Here is a 19,893-nt window from a genome sequence, read left to right on the forward strand (position 1 = left end):
CCCCAGAGATAACCACTGGTGTTAGTTGGTATGTGTCTTTCCAGATTATTTTGTTATGCCTTTGTGTATAAGTATATGTGGGTGAATATGTGTGGAAAACTCACAGTGCTGTTTGTGTGTGTGTATTATGGTGTCAAGCTTTACATATCATTCTATTTTACTTTCCTATTCAACCGTACTTTGTAAGATCTTTCCATGTCAGTATATGTAGATATACATAGTGTTTTTTAGTTGTCATGTAGCTTGTAATAAAATGAATATGTTGTAGTTGTTTAGCTATTTTCCTATTGATGGTATTTAGAATGTTTGTGACTTACTGTATTTAGGAATACATATATCTTGGTTTAATTTCCCAGATGTTTTGCAAACATTGTTCATCACTTTAGGAGGGACCGAGTTTACTTACTTTTGGAAAATCTAGGTGGTCGTGAGAGTCCAGGGTTCTGGTCAAATTGAGATTGAAGCCAGGAAGATGGTTTTCAAATAGGAAGAAGAGTAGACCCCTAAGTGTTCAAGCTTCTAGTAAGGGTGCAGAACTGGTTCAGTGGGACTGGCAGATGTGGGCTGAAAAAATTGTGGTCAGAATTTGAGATGTCAGAGAGAGTGCAGTTCTTAAAGCAGAGAGAAGATAAAAGAACAGAACCAATGTTTGTTAGTGCCCACAATGTGCCAGATATTTGGTTTGTTATCTTGAAATTAGCATACAACTACCCTATGAGGTAGGGCTATAATATTTTCAAGTGAGACTCAGAGCTTGATTAAACTCATACAACTTCATTACTTTTGTCTGAATTTAAGTTCTGTGGTTAGATATATAAAACACATGCCTTGCTGTGAAATTCTTACACTTTTCTGCATCTCTAGCCTCTCTAGAGCACTCTAGCTTTACCCTTAATAAATGGTCAAAAGATGGTGCGGTGGTGGTGATAAAAGGACATGTTTATTGTTGGGGGACAGGAACTTTGAAACGCCTAAGAATTGACAGTGTTATCCTTTTTACAGGAATACTTGCTGGCTGGGGCGGATATCATTGAGACAAATACTTTTAGCAGCACCAGTATTGCCCAAGCTGATTATGGCCTTGAACACTTGGTAAGAATTCCATTTTCCAGTTATCTGAGATGTTCACGAGCATTTGCTGCATTGGTAGTTGCTGGTGAAAAAGCCCAGAGAAGCTGCAGAGTCAAGCTAGTGTCTAGTTACCTGTTGTGGTGAGATGGAAAACAGTTTGAACCTCTTCTGCTTATGAACACCGCAGCCCATTCATTTTCCAGCTGGCTTATTTTAGGGGCAAGTAATAATCAAATAAAATGATGCTGATTATGCAGCAGCTGTTGATACAGGCATAGTCATTGGCTATATGTACACAGTATTGTGAGCCCTTTGTAGGTATCGAGTGGTAGATTTGATAGTGGTAGCTTTCCTTCTTTTAAAAAAAAATTATGGCAAAATGCATACAACATAAAATTTGCAATCTTAATTGTTTTTAAGTATGTGGTTCAATGGCATTACGTACATTCACAGTGTTGTGCTACCATCCCCATCGTTCATCTCTAGAACTTTCTCATCTTCTCAAACAAACTCTGTACCCATTAGAAAATAACTCCCCATTCCTACCCACCCCACAGCCCATAGCATGCTCTACTTTCTGTCTCTATGAATTTGACCATGGTAGACTTCATATAAGTTCAGTCGTAGTATATTTGGACTTTTGTGATTAACTTGTTTTGCTTAGCATAGTGTCTTCAAGGTTCATCGGTGTTGCCTTCTTTTTTTTTTTTTTTTTTTTGAGATGAGTCTTATTTTGTTGCCCTCAGTAGAGTGTCGTGGCATCATAACTCACAGCAACCTCAAACTATTGGACTCAAGCGATTCTCTTGCCTCAAGCCTCCCAAGTAGCAGGGGCCACAGGCGCCCGGCTGTTTTTAGAGACGGGTCTCACTCTGGCTCAGGCTGCCCTCGAACCTGTGAGCTCAGGCAATCCACCCACCTTGGCCTTCTGGAGTGCTAGGATTACAGGGGTGAGCCACTGTACTTGACCAGAATTTCCTTCCTTTTAAAGATTGAATAATATTCTATTATATGTATGCCACATTTTGTTTATCATTCGTTGTTGAATATTTGAGTGGCTTCTGCCTTTTTGCTGCTGTGAACACGGGTGTTCAAATATCTGAGTCTTTGCATTCAGTTGTTTTGTGTACATGATATATAGGCAGAAGTAGAATTGCTGGATCATACGGTAATTCTACGTTTAGTTTTTTGAGGAACTCCCATACTAGTTTTCATAGAGGCTGTGCCATTTTACATTCCCATCAGTGGAGAATAAGGGTTTCAATATTTCCACATCCTTGCTAACGCTTTTTTTTTTGTTGTTTTTTTGTTTGTTTTTGAGACAGTTTCACTATGTTGCCCTTGGTAGAGTGCTGTCGTGTCACAGCTCACAGCAACCTCAAACTCTTAGGCTTAAGTAATTCTCTTGCCTCAGCCTCCCAAGTAGCTGGGACCACAGGCACCCACTATAAGGCCCGGCTATTTTTTTGTTGCAGTTGTCATTGTTGTTTAGCCGGCCTGGGCTGGGTTCGAACCTGCCAGCCTTGGTGTATGTGGCTGGCACCATAACCGCTGTGCTACGGGTGCTGAGCCCTTGCTAACACTTTTGGTCTTCTATTTTTTTGATAATAGCCATCCTAATAGGTATGGATGGAAGATTTGGTTTCCTTTTAATCATCATGATGTTTCCATATTTAAATTTTGTAAAATGTTCAATGATGGGAATACATGGTAAATTCTGATGTTGTCATTTCTATGTGGATATTTCTGGATGCTTCTGTTTTCATGTAAGTACTCCCAAGTGCTCCAGCACATACTTTTCTCATGACACTGGGGCATTGAGAGACCGAGCACCATTTGGGTTATCAAGGGAAAATGAAATACTGTTCTAGTTACTTTCACGTTATTTTAGAGCAGGAGTTGGAAAACTATTTTTCTTTCTTTCTTTCTTTCTTTTTTTTTTTTTTTAGAGACAGAGTCTCACTTTATCGCCCTCAGCGGAGTGCTGTGGCATCACAGCTTACAGCAACCTCCAACTCTAGGGCTTAAGCGATTCTCTTGCCTCAGCCTCCCAAGTAGCTGGTACTACAGGTGCCCGCCACAACGCCCAGCTATGGAAAACTTTTTTCTAAAGGGCCAGATAGTAAATATTTTGGCTTTGTTGGCTATATATAATCTCTTGCAACTACTCAATTCTGTGATTGTATTGCAAAAGCAGCCATAGACAATATGTAAACAAATGGGCATACTGTATTCCAATAAAACTTTATTTACAAAAACAGGTAGTGGGCTAGATTTGTCCTATGAACCATAGTTTGCCAACCCCTATGTTTTTTAAATTACTGTATATAAAGAGCTAAGACACATAGGATCTGTGTGTCTTAGAATTGGAATTGAACTTGAAAATCACAAGTCTAGGGCTTCCTGACCTGGCCATGAGCCTCTTCACATCATAGTAAACACTGTGTATATATGCGCTTTTGATTTCTTGGTGAGTGGGGTCATTATTCTTTATTAAATTTTTAAGAGGTTAATAATCTACAAAAATTCAGAGCTACTGATTCCAGTAATTGTACAGTGAAGGAAATCAAGGCCTGGGAAAGTTGCTATGGGAACTTCCTGGCCAGGCAGTGACAGAGCTCATCCTTGAATCTAAAGCCTATGCTTTTTGCATTACTATATATTTTTTCTTTTCCTTTCTTTTCTTCTGTTTTTCCCTTCTTGCCCTCATCCTCCTCATCCTACGCCCTTCCCCCCTCTCCTCCCTCTTACCCTGCTCGTCCTCCTTTTCCTCCTCCTCCTCCTCCTTTTCTCCTCTTTCTCCTCCTCTTCCTCCTTTTTCTCCTCTTTCTCCTCCTCCTCCTTTTTCTCCTTTCTCCTCCTCCTCCTTTTTCTCCTCTTCCTCCTTCCCCTCCTCCTCCTCCTTCTCCTCTTTCTCCTCCTCCTTCCCCTCCTCTTCCTCCTTTTTCTCCTCTTCCCCCTTCCCCTCCTCCTTTTCTCCTCCTCCTCTTTCGCCTCCTCCTTCCCCTCCTCCCCCTCCTCGCTGAGCTCACAGCAACCTCAAACTCCTGGGTTCAAACAATCCTACTGCCTCAGCCTCCTGAGTAGCTGGGATGACAGATGTCCACCACCACACCTGGCTAATTTTTCTATTTTTAGTAGAGACAGGGAATTGCTCTTACTCAGGCTGGTCTTAAACTCCTAAGCTCAAACAGTCCTCTTGTCTTGGCCTTCCAGAGTGCTAGGATTACATGAGCCACTGTGCTCAGTCCTTTATTTTCCTTAATTCTCAGAATATTTACTTACATCAGCTTATCCCTTGATATATCAAATGTTCAGAGCTTGCTCTTTTTACCAGCTAGCAGTTCCCAAGGATTCTTGCCTTTCCCTACTGCCTTTCAAAGCTGGGACTGATAAGCCTTCTTCGCTAAGATTTCACTGAGACCTCAGATCAATTCATTCTACATGTTCTTCCTGAATAAAACTGGGTATTAGATGATTATTCATTACTTTTTGTATGAAAGAAAAGGACCAGCTAACATTTGTGGTTGACATATTAGGCCTACCAGATGAACAAGTGCTCTGCAGGAGTGGCCAGGAAAGCTGCCGAGGAGATCACTCTCCAGACAGGTGAGGAACGTTCTTCTGTTTCTGCACATGATTCTTTTAATGTTCTCAGCTATCATGTGCTGTCCTTATTGCTGTTTTTCCTTATATGACCTTCGGCTTATGAGCAACACTGCAGACGTTGTATTTTACTTGCTTGTAAGTTACTTTTCTGTAGCTTCATAATCAAGCTTCAACATCTTTGAATCAATGCTATCCCTGTAGGCCTTGGGCTCAGAATTTCTGTTGATGGTTATGACCTGACTTTGTAGCCAGGACTTCTTTGTATATTGAGAGCTAACATGATTTTTTTGCTTTTGGAAGCACATTATCAGGTTGTTAAGTAACAGCTGTCTGTTTTGATTATTTTGGATATTCTAGCCTAAAAGAGAGAGGGTTTTTTTTTTTTTTTTTTTGAGACAGTGTTTCACTCTGTCACCCTGGCTAGAGTGCTGTGGCATCCTAGCTCACAGCAACCTCAAACTCTCAGACTCAAGCAATCCCCTTGCCTCAGCTTCTGAAGTAGCTGGGACTACAGGTGCCCATTGTATTTTTAAAGGCCACTCTTCTCCCCATGATTGGCTTACTTAGATGGGAAGATTTGCCTTTTGCTTATTTTTCCCTTTATGCTACTGATGTCCAAAGTGATTCCTGAAATAACTAGCCTTCTGGCTGGCTGCCATCAGAACACCCCTGGCTTCTGTTATGTTAGTGAACAAACCTTACTAGGCCATTTTAAAACACCTAAACTCCAGCCTAAAGGAGAGAGGTTTTTTTTTTTTTTCTTGAGACTGAGTCTTACTCTGTCATCCTGAGTTGAGTGCCATGGCATTATAGCTCACAGCAACCTCAACCTCCTGGGCTCAAGCAATCTTGTCTCAGCCTCCTGAACAGCTGAGACTAAAGGCACCTTCCACAATGCCTGGGTAGTTCTTTTATTTTTATTTTTAATAGAGGTGGTGTCTCCTCTTTGCTCAGGCTGAGCTCAGGTAATTCACCCACTTTGGCCTCCCAGAGTGCTAGGATTATAGGTGTAAGGCACCTTGCCTGGCCTAAAGGAGAGATTATTAAAGAGTTATTTAAGAAATATTTAATCTGCTTCATATTTAAATTATAGATTTTATAATTGCGAATCTGGATTTAATATTTTCCCCCAGTGAAGGGCCTGCAGTGTTGTACTAGAAAGTGTTTCAAGTTGAATGCTAAGGCTGGGCGCGATGGCGCGATGGCTCAAAAAAAAAAAAAAAAATCAAGTTGAATGCTTGCTACTTTGAGGCAATTTTGCAAACCTGTGTTAAGTTTATGACCTTTAAGGTTTATTTATTTATTTATTTGTATTTTTTGAGACAGAGTCTCACTTTGTCACCCTTGGTAGGGTGCCGTGGCATGATAGCTCACAGTAACCTCAAACACATGGGCTGATGCAATTCTCTTGCCTCAGCCTCCCAAGTAAATGGGACAATAGTTGCCACAAGGCCCAACTATTTTTTTTAGAGATAGGATCTCACTCTTGCTCAAGCTGGTCTTGTACTTCTGAGCTCAGGTGATCTGCCCTTCTCAGCCTCCTAGAATGGTAGGATTACAGGCATGAGCCAATGCCGGCCCTCTTTTAAGCCTTTTTTAGAATAGGAAGAGAGATAACTTGTCCAAACACAGCTGTGGTGTTAGGAAAGGATTGCTTACTGAAATGTTTCAGGTCAGATCTGTGAGAATTCACTTCTTTGAATTGGAATTGGCTTAGTGATAATTTGTGTATATTTTCTATATGACAAAATTTCCTCAGCGAGATCTGGGGAAACCCCCATGATCAAATGTTTATTAACAAAAACTACCAATCATCCCCCTAAAATGAGATAAAGACTATAAATAGCCTCTTGTTTAGTAGAGGTCAAGTTTTGTTGTCAACTACAGGAAAAAAATTGGGCTTTTAGAGCTTTTTGGATTTCAGAGTTGTGAACAAAGGATTATAGAACTGTGTTTTAGGAAAAATCTTACAGTCTATTGATTGACAACAAAAAGGTTAAGTCATTTAAATTTCATACTTGTTTTTCTTTTCCTAAAGGAATTAAGAGGTTTGTGGCAGGAGCTCTGGGCCCAACTAATAAGACACTCTCTGTGTCCCCATCTGTGGAAAGACCAGATTATAGGAACATCAGTGAGTATTTATCATATATAATCATTGTTCTTGGGCAGATACCTCTGTACTTCAGTAATGTTTAAATCTGCAGAATGAGACCAATGCCAGGCTCTACTGCAGAGTTATGGTGACTTAATCCATATAAAGGGCTTACAACACTGCTTGAAATATAGTAGGCATCAAAATAAAAAGTTAAATGCTATTTTTATTATTTGAACTTGGTTTTAGATGTATGTGATGTTATGTTAGTGCTTCTTTATCAGCTGTGGAAATAAAACCAGTGGAAATAAACCTTTAAATTGAGAAGCTGAGTACATATGGATAGTAGGTCTTAGTCTGTTGTAAAATAGTCTACTGTATCCCCCATTAAATTTATTAGAAAGTGTTTAAACTTACTAGCATTATAAAACCTATAAACTAGCATGTATAAACATGCTTGTTTTGAGATTTGACAAAAAATCTAGGTCACTTTCTAAGCATTAAGACTATACAAAACAAAAATAATTAAGATATCAGAGCTGAATAGTCATGTTAGCACGTCTGGTAATGGATCTGGGCAGGTGACAGTTCAGGCAAGCACGGTGTGTGGGTTTTTGGTTATAGACCTTTGCATGTCACGATAGCACATTTCTTCACTGGTGGTTGCTTGTACCGTGCTTACGTGTGGTCGATGTTTGCTTTGGTCTAGCCATGACAGCGAGGAGCAAACCTCTTCTTTTGTGCTGGCTGTTTAAGGTGAAGTACAGAAAGTCGTCATTTAACATCATCAGCAGGGGCTTGGAAATGGCAACTTTAAGCCAAATAATGTGCAGTGGACTCTGGAATAACATGGTTTCCTTCAACACGGTTTTGTTATGGCAATGAAGAAAAAAGGTTGGGTTTTTTTCTTGCTTGAAGTCACAGCTTCTGAGAACCTACTGATGATGTTAAGTGAGGACTTACTGTATACTAGTACAGGAGATATCATTTTGCTGGTTAGGCATCTGTATTGAATGTCTGAGCATTTGTCTTTTATGGTTGAGAGATGAAATGGAGAGAGGAATGACCTCTCAGGTGGATGAACAATCCAAGAGGTTTCTAACAAGAATTTTACCTTGGAGTGGCTAAATACTTTTGTTTGAGACTGAAATTACCCGTCAGACAGGTTTCCTCTCTGATGGAATTTGTCTAAGAGGAGCAACAAAGTCTGTGGGACCACAGCCTTTACCACAGAGAGAGTGAGATTGCAACTCCAGCTGAGCCGCATCCAGTCAGGGTGACGTGTTTTTCACATTCCTCTGGTACGGGATGAATTTTAAACATGAGGAAGTGGAGTATGTGGCTCAAAAAATTCACAGGCCTCCCTCCTGCCTCCAGCTGAGACACAGGAAGTAGCATGTGTTTGGGAACCACTGAATTGAGTTTACCTCCTGCTGCTGCCAACTGTTTCCTGATTTGGTTTCTTACAGAAGGCAGTGTTGTCCTTAAACTGTGGAATAGTCCACAGTGCCAGCCCCTGACTCCATCTACCCTGGGCCCATTCAGTAGACATTGATGACTGATGTGCTGGGTGTTATTTATTTTTTGCAGCATTTGATGAACTTGTTGAAGCATATGAAGACCAAGCCAAAGGACTTTTGGATGGGGGGGTTGATATCTTACTCATTGAAACGATTTTTGATACTGCCAATGCCAAGGTGAGTTAAAAGAGAAAAAAGGAAAAAGGATGGCATCCGGATGAGGACTGTGATGAATCTCCTAATGTAGTAAGAGGATGATAATAGCCATTATCAAAGTTAAATAAATTTCCTGTATTTGCTCCATTTTATTGTGGATTTTTTTTTTTTTTTTTTTTTAAGACAGAATCGCCCTCGGTAGAGTGCTGTGGCATCACAGCTCACAGCAACCTCAAACTCTGGGGCATAAGTGATTCTCTTGCCTCAGCCTCCCAAGTATCTGGGACTACAGGCACCTGCCACGATGCCCAGCTTTTTTTTTGTTGCAGTTGTTTAGTTGGCCCAGGCCGGGTTAGAACCCGCCACCAGTTCAGGTGCCAGTTATGTGGCTGGCACCGTAACTGCTGTGCTACAGGGGCCGAGCCTATTGTGGATATTTTTAACTGAGGCCAGTGCCATAAGAAAAACTTGAAGAACGTTATCCTTTCAGGATTTAAAAAGTTATTTTTCTAATTATGAAAGTAAGTATTTTAATATATGCCAATACAAATGCATATATGCATAGGTAATTAATATAATACATGTTCATTGTTGGAGGTTGAGAGTCCCTGTTCCCCAAACCCAGTTGACCTGGTATGACTACTGTGCTGATCTAGAAAGTTCAACTGCGGCACGATGGTAACCTAAAGCAAAAGTGAGTGGAAACTGAAAATAAAACTGGAGCTACACAGGTAGCGTGGATAGACAGTAATAGTCACCTCCCCAAGTTGCAGGGTAACAAAGATTTTATTTAGGAAGGACAAAGAGAAAGTGTGGAGAACTTCCAAAGAGGTAAAAGTGGGTCCCTTTCATGAAGGAGAAAAGGAGAGAGAGAGGAAAGCAAAGGTCTGCAGGGGTGTTATATACTCTGTGAAGTTGGCTACAAGTCTTTCCTTGGCTCCTCTGTGCCTCCTGCCAGTAGTGCCTCTTGATAGGCTCTTTCTATTGGTCATTGGTTATTTAGTTTACTTTATACCCACATTCTTAGGGGCCCTCTAGACTTCCTGGTTCAGCAGGCCTGGTTTTCCTCCTTTTATCCCTCCCCCCACCTTGAAACCCCTTTCTTAGTGTCCCTTCTCACTCAGGGTTCTAAATTTAAAATTTATTTAGGCTGGGTGCCATGGCTCATGCTTGTGATCCCAGCACTTTGGGAGGCCAACATGGGAGGATCACTTGAGGTCAGGAGTTCAAGACTAGCCTGAGCAAGAGCAAGACCCTATTTCTACAAAATTAGAAATTTTCTACAAAATTTCTACAAAATTTTCTCAGAAAAATTAGCTGAACATGGTGGCATGCATCTGTGGTCCCAGCTACTCAGGAGGCTGAGGCCTGAGGATTACTTGAACCTAGGTGGAGGTTACACGAGCTATGATGATGCCACTGCACACTAGCATAGGCAACAGAGCAAGACCCTGTCTCAAAAAGAAAAAAAAAGGCATAAATATATGAAAGGTAAAGTAAATATCCTTCCCTCTCCTAGTTCCTGGTATGTCTAGCTCCTTTCTCAGAAACAACTACTACTATTAGGGCGTCCTGACAAATTCTATACAGATACAAGCATATGTGTTTGTGTGTGCACAAAGCAAATATCCTTAAACATACGACTTTGCACACATGTGCACATGTAGGGTGCATTTTTGCAAGTGAAATTGAGGAGTCAGGAGTATGTACTTTGTTAATTTTTATCTGTAGTACCAGATTACCCTCCTTTGAGGTTGTACTCATTTATACATGCACCCCCCCAGTGAGCAGAATACAGTAATGCTGATTTCACAGTACCCTCTCCAGCGCCACATACTATTAAACTGCTCGACCTTTTCCCATGTGGCAGGTGAAAAATGATGCCTCACTATAGCTTGAATTTGTATTTCTCTTACTATTTTTTTTTTTGAGACAGAGTCTCATTATGTAGCCCTTGGTAGAGTGCTGTGGTGTCACAGCTCACAGCAATCTCAAACTCTGGGGCTTAAGCAATTCTCTTGCCTCAGCCTCCCAAGTAGCTGGGAGTACAGGCACCGCCACAACGCCTGGCTATTTTTTGTTGTAGTTGTCATTGTTGGTTAGCAGGCCCGGGCTGGGTTCGAACCCACCAGCCCCCGTGTATGTGGCCAGCACCCTAACCACTGAGGGCGCCGAGCTGGTTTCTCTTACTATTAATGAAATTGAGCATCTTCCTTTAGTTTTAGAGCCATTTATATTTTCTCTTTTGCGATTTATGTCCTGTGCCTTTGGACCTTTTTTTTTTTTAATTGTTGGGGATTCATTAAGGTAGGTTTTTTAAATCGACTCCTTTACCAGGGAAATCAGATCCTTGTCAGTAATGAGTAGCAAATACTGCCCTCCAGTTTGCTGTTTTTTGGACTTTATTTATGGTGGTGATGGTGATACGGTTGCATTGTTGTTTGAATGATGTAGGAGAATTTTAGTTTTGTTAGGTTGAATTTACAGATTCTGTTTTATTGGGGAGGAGGGGAGACTGCTTATAGGAGTACTCCTCAGTCTAAGATAAAGGGAGGGAAAAAGGTCTTTCCCCCACCAGTACTCTACATTTTCATCTTTATTTAATTGCTGTAAGCATAAGCACAGATTTAGAATTTTTGAACTTTTTTTTGCCCCAGGCTAGAGTTCAGTGGTGTCAGCCTAGCTCACAGCAACCTTAGACTCCTGGGTACAAATAATCCTCCTGCTTCATCCACTTAAGTAGCTGGGAATACAGGTACCCACCATGATGGCTGGCTAATTTTTCTATTTTTAGTAGAGGTGTCTCACTCTTGCTCAGACTAGTCTCGAACTTCTGAACTCCTGAGCTCAAGTGGTTCTCCTGCCTTGGCCTCCTGGAGTGTTAGGATTATAGGCATGAGCCACTGCACCCAGCCTTAACTTTTTAAAAAAAATCATTTGCTAAGGTACTTGCATGCAGGAAACTACTGTCAGCCCAAAGCTAGATGACTACCCTTTCTCTTATTTATTTATTCATTCATTTACTAGAGACAGAGTCTCACTTAGTCACCCTGGGTAGAGCACCATGGCATCATACTTCACAGCAATCTCAAACTCTTGGGCTCAAGAGATCCTCTTGCCTTAGCCTCCTGAGCAGGTGGGACCACAGGTGCCCACTACAACATCCGACTAATTTTTCTATTTTTAGTAGAGACAGGTCTCACTCTTACACAGGCTGGGCTCAAACTCCTGAGCTCAAACCCACCCACCTCAGCCTCCCAGAGTGTTGGGATTACAGGCGTGAGCCACCGCGCCTAGCCAAGCACATGTCATATTTAATACATCACTTTTATTGGGTTTTCTTTTATGCATCTTTTTAGAAATTTTTTTGTGAATCTCTGGTAAATAAATTATAATTTAAAAGCAATTCAGGTATGCATTTTTGACAATAAGAACAGTGATAGATGAAGAATATATTAATGTCTGAAATGAGATTCATATTTACATTTGAAAGGAGTCAGAGTGTTGTTTAGAAATAAAGGGGGCATAACATGGGGATAAAGCATTAAGGGTATATTTTGAGTTTTTAAGTTTTAGAACATGTAGCATACATTTTTGGATGGTTTCCCTGATGATGCATCTGAAATTTGGGAGTGAGAAATAGAGATCTAATTTATTTATTTTTTTTTTTGAGACAGAGCCTTAAGCTGTCACCCTGGGTAGAGTGCCGTGGCATCACAGCTCATAGCAACCTCCAACTTCTGGGCTCAAGCGAGTCTCCTGCCTCTGCCTCCCAAGTAGCTGGGACTACAGGCGCCCACCGCAACGCCTGGCTATTTTTTGGTTGCAACCGTCATTGTTGTTTGGCGAACCCAGGCTGGACTCGAACCCGCCAGCTCAGGTGTATATGGCTGGCACTTAGCCGCTTGAGCCACAGGCCCCGAGCCTACTCAGACATATTTTAAGGCTCTGATACACTACTTTAAGTAGTGTCACATCAGCAGGCAGGTTACTGGAAGAGACAGACTCAAATGCACTTCAGCACTTAGCCGCTTGAGCCACAGGCCCCGAGCCTACTCAGACATATTTTAAGGCTCTGATACACTACTTTAAGTAGTGTCACATCAGCAGGCAGGTTACTGGAAGAGACAGACTCAAATGCACTTCCGCACTTAGCCGCTTGAGCCACAGGCCCCGAGCCTACTCAGGCATATTTTAAGGCTCTGATACACTACTTTAAGTAGTGTCACATCAGCAGGCAGGTTACTGGAAGAGACAGACTCAAATGCACTTCAGAACGTAGAGTGATAAGGATGACATTGCCCATCATTACTATCACTAGGAATAATAGGATGTTTACTAGGTGGCCTTAGAAAAACCAAATAAACTTAGAACAAAAAAAATTAGATCTCTAGGCTCAGCACCTGTGGCTCAAGTGGCTAAGGTGCCAGCCACATACACCTGAGCTGGCGGGTTTGAATCCAGCCCAGGCCCACCAAATAACAATGATGGCTGCAACCAAAAAATAGCCAGGTGTTGTGGCGGGCGCCTGTAGTCCCAGCTACTTGCGAGGCTCAGGCAAGAGATTTGCTTAAGCCCAGGAGTTAGAGGTTGTTATGAGCTATGATGCCATGGCACTCTACCCAGGGTGACAGCTTGAGGCTCAGTCTCAAAAAAAAAAAAGAAAAAATATGCCTGAGTACCTGGTAGACCTTATTGTTTTTCATTAACCTCTCTCCTTTTCCAGAACTTTCCTGACTATTCTGACATGTTTGTTTTCCATGAGCTCTTTAGGATTAATTAATCTAGTTCCAAAAAGGAAATTCTGGTATTTCTGATTTAATTTTTTCCATGAAAAAAGCAACCATCACAGACAAGATACACATTAATTATAGGTGTCATTCTGGTTTCAAGACATGGATTGTGAAAATATTCACATCTTAGAATCAAAAAATACAATGATAAAAGGAAAGAGATCTGTTTCTCAGAGCTTAAAACGTAGATGGCACAGCAGAGAGTAACGTGAGATTTGCACCTTTACAAACCAACCTGAACTCACTGTTGCGGTTATATTTCTACCACGTACATGAAAAGATGCGGAAGGCAGGAGCTTTCTAATTTAACTTACTTGTTTACTAATTTTTATTGAGGGAAGGAAGAAAGAATAGCTCTTTTTTATTTTTCCTCAATAGACGCTCATTCTGTTGCTCAGGCTAGAGTGCTGTGGCATCAGCCTACCTCAGAGCAACCTCAAACTCCTAGGGTCCTCCTGCCTCAGCCTCCCGAATTCCTGGAACTTTAGGCGCCTGCCTCAATGTATGGCTGATTCTTTCTATTCTTAAGAAAGATGGGTTCTCACTTTTGCTTGGTCTGATTTTGAATGTCTGAGTTCAAGGCATCTGCCCGCTTCAGCCTCATGGCGTGTTAGGATTACAGGCATGAGCCACTGTGCCTAGCCAAGAAAAGCTCTTGAGCTCTTCCTCAGAGGAAATATTTGTTCAAAGGTGAACCTTCAGTCAGAACTTGTTTTGTTTTAATATGTGTGATGTAATGCTTGAGAATGAGGTTCTGGGTCATGTGTTACAGGGAAGACAGTTTCTTGTCCCCAGGTAGCTCGATGTGTATCTTATCTGAAGAGATCTTGAATAAGGGTGCATTCCGATCAGGCAGTTAGACTGACCTGGAGCACAGTCTTTCAGAAATAAAAATGTTCTTTTTACCTTTTTTCCATTATAGGCAGCCTTATTTGCGCTTCAGAAACTTTTTGAAGAAAACTATGCTCCCCGGCCTATCTTCGTAAGTTCTAAAATGTTTGCATGATTTATTATTTTATGAATAATTGTCATTTTAAGCATGTTTTTCCCCCTTTCAGAGTAGGACTATTATTAATGGTATCTTTTAGAAACCACTTACTTAAACTTCCTCTGTTCACCTTCCTCCTACCTCTTCTAGATCAGTAATGATCTTATCTCTAGAGAGGCAAGGAAAATGAATCTAGAAGTGGTTGGTGGCAGGCAGAATGTTCAAGAGAAGCCTAAGCTGTATTGCTCCTCTGAAGCCAAAGGCTTAATGACACTCAGTCTCATTAGGGCCCAGGAAGGAATGGCCTTACCTGCTGGCTGCCATGTACGTATTGCTGAAATAATCCAGGTGTCCTCAAACTTTTTAAACAGGGGGCCAGTTCACTGTCCCTCAGACCATTGGAGGGCTGGACTATAGTTTAAAAAACAAACAAACTATGAACAAATTCCTATGCACACTGCACATATCTTATTTTGAAGAAAAAACCAAAACGGGAACAAAAACAATCACACCGCCTCATGTGCCGCAGTTTGAGGACCCCTGTTAGACTGACAATTTATTAACAATTTATTAACTCAGTAAGCAGACCTATTTGAGAGTCCTAAGATTGGTGAAAACAGAAGGGGATCAAAATACGGGTATTAGATAAGCCAGGTATTTACCAGCAGGAGGTCAGGATGTAGCCTGAGGTAACTCCAGGAAAGGTATCTCTGGGTGTTGCCACCCAGCCAGGTTTGTCTGTGAGGAATTTCTCAACTCCTCCCTGAGAATTGGGGGACAAGGTTTTTAAAGACAATTTGGTGGGCAGAAGATTAGACAGTCAAGGTCTATTAATTAGCTGGTTTCAGAGCAGAACCACTTTGGTGTGGGCCGTGTCTGGGTGGGTCACATACTGGAATGTAGGACCTTGGATAGAGTGTCCAAGACTAGTTGAGTCCATAACTTGGTCTGGGTGAGTCCATTCCTAGAATGCAGGACCTGAAAGATATCTCAAAACTACCCCTAGGTCCCAAACAGGTGATGATGGTCCATATGGACAACTATGCGTGACTTCAGGGAACAGTGATTTTTCTTAAGCAGAGGAGGGGACAGTGGCTGATTATTACCATCATTTTAGCTAAGTTCGTAGAGTTTGGGGGCCCTTGCTCTAGTTCTTACCTTGTACGCCTTTCAGTTTGTAATGGTGGTTTTAATGGGACTAGACCTGTGAATTCAAAAGCTGATTTGGTTATTGCTTTTGCCTCTGTCACTGTCCCTTTTCCCTGTCTGTGGCTTCCTACCCTTCCCCCGCCCCCAAGTCACTTGACATTTGTCTGTTTTGAGCCTTATAAAATATCCTGTTTTTGAGTTTGAGTTCTGCTGTTCTCTTCTTCATAACAGAACAAAGAAAGCTTGTTCATTTTATATTGTTTTTGTGGTTATATTTTTAACTTAAGACTGTGTTGTTCACTTCACTTTGTGAACTCAGATTTCAGGAACGATTGTTGATAAAAGTGGGCGCACTCTTTCTGGACAGACAGGAGAGGCATTTGTCATCAGTGTGTCACATGCCGACTCTCTCTGGTGAGTGATCTTTCTTTGACTCTCTTCCTTTTGGAGGGTTGGGAATTGCAGATATAAGCTTTAAAGTCAGTTCATGAGGCCAGGTGCTCTGGCTCACACCTGTAATCCTAACACTCTGGGAGCCCAAGGCAGGTGGATTGTCTCAGCTCAGGAGTTTGAGACCAGCCTGAACTGGAGCAAAGACCCCGTCTCTACTAAAAGTAGAAGGGTTGTGTTGGGCACCTATAGTCTGAGACAGGAGGATTGCATGAGCCCAAGAGTTTGACGTTGGCTGTGAGCTATGATGCCATGGCATTCTATGGGGCAACTGAGTGAGACTCTGTCTTCTCAATAAAAAAAAGAAAGAAAAAATCAGTTTGTGATGTTCATAAAATAACTACTGGGGTTTTGATTGGGATTGCGTTGAATGTAGAGGGAGAACTGACACCTTAGTAATACTGAGTCTTCCTGTTCATAAACGTGGAATATTTCTTAAGTGTTCTGATCATGAAGGGATGCTGGATATTATCAAAAGCTTTTTCTGCATCAATTGAAAGAATCATATGGTGCTTATTTTTTAGTTTGTTTATGTGCTGAATTACATTTATAGATTTAGGTATATTGAACGAGCCTTGAGCGCCTGGGATAAATCCCACTTGGTCGTGGTGTATAATTTTTTTGATGTGTTGTTGGATTCTGTTAATTATGGAGGATAGGTCTGAGAATATCCTGGAGAGCTGGTTTAGTTAGAGCTGGCAAATTTCTTTAACATGTGAATGTCATTGAAGTATTTAATTTCTCTGTCATAAATGAAACTCAGTTTAGCTGGGTACAGGATCCTGGGTTGAAAGGTATTTTGTTTTAGGAGATTAAAAGTCAATGACCATCCTCTTCTAGCTTGAAAGGTTTCAGCAGAGAGATCTGCAGTTATTCTAATATTCTTGCCCTTGTAGGTGATGGTTTTCTTCTGTCTGGCAGCTTTCAGAATTTTCTCCTTCATATTAACTTTAGTGAAATTGATTATGATGTGTCTGGGGGATGTCTTATTTGGGTTGAGTCGTGCTAGAGTTCTGAAACTGTCTGCTATCTGAATTTCAGAATCTCTTGGCATGTCTGGAAAGCTCTCCTTCATAATCTCATGGAGAAGAGACTCTGTGCCTTGTGAAGCCACTTTGTCGCTTTCAGGGATCCCTGTAAGATGAATATTGCTTTTCTTCGAATTATCCCAGAGCTCTCTGAGAGAGTGATCTGTTTTTGCCCTCCATTTCTCTTCCTCTTTGAGAGTTTGGGAGCGTTCGAAAGCTTTGTCTTCAATGTCAGAAATCCTTTCTTCTGCTGGCTCCATTCTGTTACTGAGGGATTCTACTGTGTTTCTCAGATCATTGAGGGCTGCAACTTCTTGTCTCAATGTGTCAAATTCTTTGGTCATTTGGTCTTTGAATTCGTTGAATTCTTGAGATATCTTTTGGGTTACTGCTTGGAGTTCTAATTCTATCTTATTTGCTATCCAGATTCTGAATTCGATTTCTGATATCTCAGCTGTTTGTTTGTGCATGGGATCTTGTGCTGTGCCTGCCCCATTGATCCTTGGGGGAGTTGATCTACTCTGATTATTCATATTGCCAGAGTTTTTCTGTTGATTTCACCTCATGATTGTTCTTCACCATTGTCTCTGGCCGTCCTTAGAGTTAGGGAGGTGTCTCTCCAAGCTTAGACCCCAGTGGGAATCACTTTGTTGTTGCTGGATCTTTGTAGGCAGTGACCCTGTGTAGTTCCTCTGGGGTTGCCCCAGCCTGGGAGTTCTGGTTGTGGAAGCAGCTCCAGAGTGTGACACACCTGGATCCAGCAACAGGGCGGGAGGTGGTGCGCATGGTTCTGGGAGTGCCTGGTGCCCAGTGACTTTGGCACAGAGAGCCCAAGGCTCCAGCAGTCTCTGGCCAGGAGAAGGGCTCTGCGCAGAGGCAGGGAGGGCTCCGGAGGGCACGCGGCTACTAGGGTCCCTGGCCAGATGAGTGGGTCAGTGTGGAGGTAGGGAGGGTAGAGGAGGGAGGATGCAGGGTTGCGCGGCTCCTGCATTTCCTGGTCAGGGCATGCGGAGGCCCAGTGGGTCGTGGGTCGGGGTCGCGGTGCAGCTCTTACGGAGGTCGGGGTGGTGCCAAGCCCAGGAGTTTGAAGTTGCTATGAGCTGTGACACCACGGCACTCTACCCAGGGCAACAGCCTGAGGATCCAGCGTGCCAAAACCAGTCTCACTCTGCCCCTGAGGGTTACAGCTGTAAGGCAGCTCAGTCCCCACCTTTAGACTGCTCAGTCACTAGGTTACTAGCTCCCGCCTGATCCTTGTTCTGGGACCCTGAGGGTGGAGCTTGCCGGGGCAGTTCTTTCACAATGGTTCCCTGCGGCCCACAGCCGAACACTATTAGCTCCGTCCGGCTTGGTCTGGGGCCCTAGACAATGCCCAAAGTTCTCTGCACTCCTTTTCAAGCTCTCCCCAAGGCAGTTCAACTTCAAGTGCCAAGTCCAAAAACACCAAAACAGTTCACAGGTAAGGCCTCTCCGGTTTGCAGTCTCACTGCTGCTTGTACTTATGATTGCCGGTGGGATTAGGTCAATTGAACACACGCAACCACTTGCCAGTTTTCCACTGTTTTTGTCCTCCTCTTGGTGTCCAGAAGTCCCTTGCTGACTCCCTGTATCCTCAAAGGGATGAGTATAGGCAGATCCCACCAGCCAGAGATGCCTGGAGTCTTATTTCCCCAGACTCACCGTGCCCAGTTGTAGGGAAGCTGTTACACAGCTGCCATCTTGGTCCACCTCCCATTGTTGCTGTTTAACTTCTGGTAGACCTCAGGGGCCCCACTGTAGGATAGCAGGGACTCTGCTTATGGAGCAGGAGCCAAGTCCTGGTCCTCTGCACTTTCAAGTGTCTTCTTTTTATTGTTTCTATTTCTTTCTTTTCTTTTCTTTTTTTTTTTTTGAGACAGAGTCTCAAGCTGTTACCCTGGGTAGAGTTCTGTGGCGTCACAGCTCACAGCAACCTTAAGCTCTTGGGCTTAAGCGATTCTCTTGCCTCAGCCTCCCAAGTAGCTGGGACTACATTCACCCGCCACAAAGCCCAGCTATTTTTTCGTTGCAGTCGTCATTGTTGGTTAGCTGGCTGGGGCCGGGTTTGGACCCACCAACTTCAATGTATGTGGCTGGTGCTGTAACCACTGTGCTATGGTGCTGAGCCTTTTTACATATTCCTTCCACTCCCAGGAATTTCCTTTTCCTATCCCTTCAGTGTTGCTTTCAGATCAGATATTTTGAGCAGTGTTAGTGTGCTGGCATTTCTGTCCCACAGTCTACCATTAGCCAATCTGTGCACTTATGTCAGGAGTCATGTCTACAGGTGGCATTCTTTAGCTAAGATGATCTGAAGTTGGAGACATGGGCAAAAGTACTCAGTGCCATAGGGGACCTCGGTGAGATGGCTTTGACTGTAGTTGAGTAAAGGTGCTTTGAATGAGGAAATTTATTGTCCACTTGGTTTTAGATATATTCTCTTTGTTGTAACTTTTATATTCATAAATATTTTGAATGAGAGGTAATGCTTCTAATATCTGTTTTTTTTTTGTTTGTTTGTTTTTCCAGCATTGGATTAAATTGCGCTTTGGGTGCAGCTGAAATGAGACCTTTTATTGAAACCATTGGAAAATGTACAACAGCCTATGTCCTCTGTTATCCCAATGCAGGTGTGTGTTTCTTTTTTTTTGAGACACAGTCTCATTTTGTCACCCTCAGTAGAGTGCCATGATGTCACAGGTCATAGCACCCTCAAACTCTTGGGTTCAAGTGATTCTCCTGCCTCAGCCTCCCAAGTAGCTGGGACTGTAGGTGCCTGCCATAATACCTTGCTATTTTTAGAGATGAGGTCTTGCTCTTGCTCAGGCTGGTCTCAAACTCCTGAGCTCAGGTGATCAGCCCACCTCAGCCTTCCAGAGTGCTAGGATTATAGGTGTGAGCCACCATTTGATTGGCCCCTGGTGTGTACTTCAAGGGCATTGTGTGTGGGGAGATACAAATACACGAGACATGGGTAGGTGACGTAACAGATCTTTATTAAAAGAATTTGTTTTGCAGA

At 42.4% G+C, this 19,893-nt stretch overlaps 1 protein-coding gene across 3 annotated transcripts in view; it reads left to right on the top strand.

The window, feature by feature from the left end:
* Positions 1 to 19,893, top strand: part of MTR (5-methyltetrahydrofolate-homocysteine methyltransferase) — a 125,493-nt gene that overhangs the window by 13,950 nt on the left and 91,650 nt on the right. For 2 of the 3 annotated variants that reach the window (XM_053604812.1, XM_053604814.1), the window contains exons 3-9: positions 1,003 to 1,092; positions 4,611 to 4,680; positions 6,719 to 6,811; positions 8,363 to 8,469; positions 14,164 to 14,223; positions 15,698 to 15,792; positions 19,404 to 19,504. In XM_053604812.1, the coding sequence (XP_053460787.1) occupies positions 1,003 to 1,092; positions 4,611 to 4,680; positions 6,719 to 6,811; positions 8,363 to 8,469; positions 14,164 to 14,223; positions 15,698 to 15,792; positions 19,404 to 19,504 (616 nt within the window). Of the gene's footprint in view, positions 1 to 1,002; positions 1,093 to 4,610; positions 4,681 to 6,718; positions 6,812 to 8,362; positions 8,470 to 14,163; positions 14,224 to 15,697; positions 15,793 to 19,403; positions 19,505 to 19,893 lie in introns of those variants that run through there. The other variant, XM_053604815.1, reaches the window with a different exon arrangement.

This window comes from Nycticebus coucang, chromosome 10, assembly GCF_027406575.1.
Source record: "Nycticebus coucang isolate mNycCou1 chromosome 10, mNycCou1.pri, whole genome shotgun sequence".
NCBI lineage: Eukaryota > Metazoa > Chordata > Mammalia > Primates > Lorisidae > Nycticebus > Nycticebus coucang.